This window comes from Etheostoma cragini, chromosome 9 (genome assembly GCF_013103735.1).
Source record: "Etheostoma cragini isolate CJK2018 chromosome 9, CSU_Ecrag_1.0, whole genome shotgun sequence".
Classification (NCBI taxonomy): Eukaryota; Metazoa; Chordata; class Actinopteri; order Perciformes; family Percidae; genus Etheostoma; species Etheostoma cragini.
The window spans coordinates 9,574,300-9,580,471 of record NC_048415.1 but is presented as its reverse complement, the minus strand read 5'-3'; the positions used below and the strand labels follow the sequence as shown (position 1 = coordinate 9,580,471).

Below are 6,172 nucleotides of genomic sequence, written 5' to 3'. Positions count from 1 at the left end.
GTCCGCACAGAAGTTGGTAAGGTGGCATTTCACTATTCTGCCCCCACAACATGGAACAATTTACAAAAGTTCTGGAAATTGAAGGAAGTGGTTGCAATTGGTCAGTTTAAACTCTTGCTCAAAGGTTTGGAAATGAAATCTATGGTCTGTAAATGTTTTAAATAGTTTTATGAAATTGTTATGTAATTGTCTGTAATGTATGGAATTGTTGTGATCTGTGCCGCTGTCTTGGCCAGGACTCCCTTGAAAAAGAGATTAGTAATCTCAATGGGATTTTCCTGGTTAAATAAAGGTTAAATAAAAAATTTAAAAATTAAAAATTAAACAATAAAAATAAAAACAAAACCCACATCATTGAAGTCTGATACCAAGCAACCCTATTTTCAATTCTACTAAAGGTCGCTCACCCACACAGTATGTGGACATTACCCCTACATTAACTACTGCTGTGTCCCTTTGAGACAGGCTGACTGTTGCTTGCTCACATTCATGACAAAGAATAAAAAAATAAATTCCATTTAACTGTGCTAAAGCCTGCAACTGAAGAGTGGTAGAAAAACAGTCCAAAGCTTTTTTTTTTTTTGATGGAATGAAGAGAGTCAAACCTGCACTCACAACCTAACAGCAGGTGCAGGAAACAAAGTGTGAACAAACTGTCATTACATGGGAGCTACAGTTTTGGCATGCTAAAGCCTTGACTTGGAGAGACCACATTTCAGGTTAGAATCATGTATTCTATGCCACATGAGATACATTTGAGCTGGAAGGAATCGGTGTACTAGTAGAACTTCCTTGTAATAGCAAGGATTGTATGCATCTAGTGTGCTGGAGGGAATGTCCAGTCCTGTCGTCTTCACACCCATATGAGAATCAGGACCAAGTCCTGCTTTGGCCAGACACATCCCCATGTAAACATCATCAATGGGATGAATGGGGATGGACTTGGACATATTGTATATGACCAAAGCTGTATAGCCAGACAGTAGGAAGCCTCCACCACCACAGTAGGGAGGATATGAGTCTGACTCCTGCACCTGAACTGGGATAAAATATTTGCTCCATGATTGTCTAATGGGCCCTACATTCTGGATCAGATGGCCAGTAAAGAGGTGCTTGCTTCCATCGTTGTCCTTGAGGCTCTGAAGATACTCAACCATATTGTTTGTGTTGGCAAAGACGTCATCATCACCATTTAGCAGGAAGCGAGCGTTCCGACAGTTACGTTCCATCCATTCCAGGAAGAGTATCTGCTTTAAGGTGAGGTTGTAAAATCTTTCATTAAAGTCCCATTGGAGGATGTCATTGTATTCACGGTTCTCCAGCTCAAGTAGTTTGTTCAGTCTCTCCTTCTCAAAACCAGTATCACTTGTTCCTGAGATGAAGATCCTTCGGATCCACACATCATTGTGTAACCTTTCTTTAGCCCAGGTTTTACGCAGCACCTCTCGGCGGTCGTAGTTCACAGGGGAACTTTTAATGACCAGGAGAAGAAAGACTTCTGCAGATTTATCAGCTCCTCCACATTTGTCAGGAAGGTCCAGCAGCATGGGGAAATGGCGACAGTGTTGATAATAGAGAAAGTCTGTTATATCACCAGGAAGAGAGCTGAAGCCTGTGATGTTGGCAGCACTCATATTTTGTTGACATTTTGACCAGGAGTATACATAGGAGTTTTTTGTGTTGGGTTGCCTTATTTGACTGTCATCCACTTTAACATCTACATGGAGTTGGCTGGTTTTGTAGTAAAAAGAGTCTTTAAAAAGATGGAGGGCCCACAGAGCAAGAGCTCCCACCAGCAAGAAAGTTGTTGTTCTGACTTTTCTCATCCTTGAAAATCTGCAGTGACAAAACAAAACATCTCAGCATTACAGGACATCATTTGTTAGGTAACTTAGGGTTAGAGGAGCATTCCAAACAATTCCAACACGTAGCACTGTTGTTTGTAAATTTGGAGTAATGTCAGTAGCGAGAAAAACGAAAACAATCGGTGCTGCCTACACAGTGTTATCCTCCTACTAGTGTTAGCTCCCAACAGGCTTAAACAAGGCATTTCACTGTAAATGTGTGTTTAGCCTCTAAACATGTTCAACATGTCATTAAAAGGGCCTTTCCATGTGCAGTGATTCCTTCTGAGGAAACACAGTGAATCTCACCGCTGTAGATGTGAAACAAATGCATGAAGGTTCTGCTAATTCAGCTGTGTTTAATAAGCATATGCGTATTTTTTGAAGTAAGTGCTGCAATACAACTAGCAGGAGACAAGTAATAATTGAGGTAAGGTTGGAGACACTATTTAATCATTAAATTGATAGCCTACATATTTTTGTTTTATCTCTTTTCTGTGTTATAGTTTGTAGACATTTCCTAAGCTCTCTAACTGCCACTCAACACTGGAATTAAAAACAGCTGAATTAGCACAACTTTCATGCATTTCTGCCACATCTACTGCACTCAGATACACTGTGTTCACTAAGAAGGAAGCGCTGCACATGGCTAGGCACTTTTAAGGACATTTTGAACATGTTTAGAGGCTAAAAACACGTCTAAAACTTGCCCTGTTTAAGCCTGTTGGGTGTTAACTCTAAAGGATAAAACGGGGTAGGCAGCACCGATTGGTTTTGTTATTCTTACTACAGACAGCACTCCAAATTTACAAGCAACAGAGCTACGTGTTGGAATTAACCAGAATTACAGCCACTGTCACACTACATCAAGTTAACAACAAATGTGAAGAGCTACAGTCTTATTTATGTGTAAACTACCTGCTCAGTGCAAAGTAAACCGGCAGCTGCTGAAGAAACATATAATATCATAGACTAATTTAATTTGCATAGTTTGTCATGCAACTAGCTGGTTTAGTGTTATATTTACTCATTTCTCTTTCCTTGGCTGCTGAGATCTCTTCCTGTTCAAACAAAAGTTTGGCCTTGGGGGGATACCTTTCGCCTTCATAATGATGAAAGTGAAATGTTTTGCTTTCTGTCTCATCAGAATTCACATACTGTTAAGCCCCGGGACTGTTTCAGTATGAGTATTTAGTCATTTAATAAATTCCCCTGTATTTCTCTTTGTCTTCTAATGACCATGTCTTCATAGTAGGTGTTAAACAACTACCTAGTGATTTTGTTTACCATCTGTGAACTGTAGTTATGGTGGACATGTTAATATACTTGGAGCAAAAACATGAACAAAGCAGTTGCTGTGTGTGTTAACTTTAGAAAGCACCAGTTCAAACACTGACATTGAATTTAGCACACACCAGAGTACTTTGGTTGTCTGTTGGTCATACTGAAGTCAAAATTGTGCAACTCTTCTCTAAAATGAGCAATATAAATGCTCATTCTGCAGACGAACGAAGCATTAAACTTTATTGATGATGCAACATATAGTCTGGAGGGGGTTTTAAATTTACTTTGGAGTAAATAAAAACAAAAAGATTTTCTGAACAAATGAGACATTTTGACATTTTAGGCTTAGCCTCAAAATATGAGGCACAGAGAGGATGAATGTCTATAAGTTAAAGCTTTCGCACATTTCATCTGATTGCTCTGAATGACAAGCAGAGACCAACCGGAGTGAGCAAACTGAGCTTCAGAGCAGACATGAGGTGGCTTGGCATCTGCATGCTTCAAATGTTGTCATGTCTCTTTAAAATGGGTGGAACATGTCACATATGGATGATGTCAGACATTAAAGCATCAGAACAAACTAAGTACTCATTCAGAGAAGAGTGGGGGAAAACGGTGAATCCCCCAAACAAGCATTCAATTTCCCTGTCAAATAACACACCAGAGTTAACACCCTTAACCTGATACTTGAGGAAATCATGCAGAAAAAAAAACCCGAACTATATGAAACCTTAAAATGTACCATATCTAGGTTAACAAGCTAAAGAGCAGTATGTATGTAAGTATGTTTATTATATTTCATTAATGAGTATTTTCTTCATCAAATTAATAACAAATCATATATTATGCATAGGCTATATTATGGTACTACTATCATAGAATACAAGACTAAATGGTTTGTTTTGTTATTAAGACTGTCAGAGGTTTTTGATTAAGCTTATTTCCTGTATTGTTAAAAAAATTACTAGTAAATATGGATGATGTTCAGGGACTGAGGTGGCTGTTTACATGTGAAACACATAAATTAGCTACCGGTAATTATCTTGAGAAAGCCTGGGAGAAGAGTAAAAAAGCTCTTTACTGAGATGATCTGTAGATGAGGATTTGTTGTTTGTACATGTTACAGGTCACAGGCAAGGAGACCGACTAAAAGACAGGTGAAATAAAAGGAGAGTTTGACACAGCTTTTCTTGTCTTCTCCCAAATGCATCTGAGAGCGAGCGGACGTCCGTCCCTAAAGCAACCGGATTGCGAACTGATTGTGCTGTGTGTCACTGATAATATGTACAGTATATATACATAAACTGTCTTGTGGACACCTACTGGGGTGTGCCACATATATACTGTGTGTGTACATACATACACACACGCCAAAGGTTGGAACACACCTTCTCATTCAATGCGTTTCCTTTATTTTCATGACTATTTACATTGTAGATTATTACTGAAGGCATCAAAACTATGAATGAACAAGTGATATTATAAGCTTAACAAAAAAGTGTGAAATAACTGAAAACATGTCTTATATTCTAGTTTCTATAAAGTAGCCACCCTTTGCTCTGATTACTGCATTGCACACTCTTTGCTTCGGCACTCCATCACGCTCCTTCTTGGTCAAATAGCCCTTACACGGCCTTGAGGTGTGTTTGGGGTCATTGTCCTGTAAATAAATAAAAGATGGTCCAAATAAACGCAAACCGGATGGGATGGCATGTCGCTGCAGGATGCTGTGGTAGCCATGCTGGTTCAGTATACCTTCAATTTGGAATAAATCCCTAACAGTGTCACCAAATCTCCTCCTCCATGCTTCACGGTGGAAATCAGGCATGTAGAATCCATCCGGTCACCTTTTCGCCGTCGCGCAAAGACACAGCGGTTGGAACCAGAGATCTCAAATTTGGTCTCATCAGACTAAAGCACAGATTTCCACTGGTCTAATGTCCATTCCTTGTGTTTCTTGGCCCAATCAAATCTCTTCTGCTTGTTGCCTCTCCTTAGCAGGGGTTTCCTAGCTGCTATTTGACCATGAAGGCCTGATTTGCACAGTCTCCTCTTGTATTGTCTTCACTGTTGAGACCCTTTTGTATCCCTCGGGTCAAATTGACCCGTGACTAATATAGGATTTTAAAAACAATTCAGAAAATAAAAATTTCATAATCCATTAACAAGTATCGTCTTCATCTCAATTCCAAACAATTGAGATAACATATATGTTTAGGGAATGCAATAAGTCTCTACTACTCACAATTAAAAATGGAAGTGTGATTCATTTTTTGTCATTAGGTTTAAATTCATGTTAAAAATCCACTATGGAAAAAAACATAAGTGGTCATGTCCAGAATAATTTTCAGAATTGAGTCAGGAATACATGTTTATCACAGAAAATAAGGTAAGGCCATTGATTTTCAGGTAGAAAAAAATTATATTTGTACCATTTTGAAATTGGTCAATTTGACCCAAATACCATACAAGGGTTAACAGTTGTTCTAGAGATGTGTCTGCGGCTAGAACTCTGTGTGGTTTTCATCTGAGCTGCTGTTATCTTGCAATTTCTGAGGCTGGTGACTCAGATAAACTTATTCTCGGCAGCAGAGGTGACTCGTGGTCTTCCTTTCCTGGGGCGGTCCTTATGTGAGCCTGTTTCGTTGTAGTGCTTGATGGTTTTTTGCAACTGCACTTGAGGACACATTCACAATTCACCAGACCGACTGACCTTCATTTCTTAAAGTAATGATGACCACTCGTTTCTCTTAGCTGATTGGTTCTTGCCATAATATAAATTCTTACAGTTGTCCAATAGGGCTGTTGGCTGGGTATCAACCTGACTTCTGCACAACACAACTGATGGTCACAACTCTATTAATAATGCAAGAAATTCCACTAATTCACCCTGACAAGGCCAACCTATGAAGTGAAAACCATTTCAGGTGTCTACCTCATGAAGCTCATTGTGGGAACACTAAGGGTTTGCAGAACTATCAAAAAGGAAAAGGGTGGCTAGTGTGTGTGTGTGTGTGTGTGTGTGTGTGTATATATATATATAT

General features: G+C 39.2%; 1 protein-coding gene across 1 annotated transcript in view; it reads right to left on the bottom strand.

The window, feature by feature from the left end:
* Positions 1–385: 385 nt before the first annotated feature.
* The window catches only part of LOC117950580 (N-acetyllactosaminide beta-1,3-N-acetylglucosaminyltransferase 3-like), a 7,181-nt gene continuing 1,394 nt past the window's right edge, over positions 386–6,172 (bottom strand). Inside the window, exon 2 of the mRNA XM_034881720.1 lies at positions 386–1,836. Within this exon, the coding sequence (XP_034737611.1) occupies positions 687–1,826 (1,140 nt within the window). The 5' untranslated portion in view covers positions 1,827–1,836 and the 3' untranslated portion in view covers positions 386–686. The remainder of the gene's footprint in view (positions 1,837–6,172) is intronic.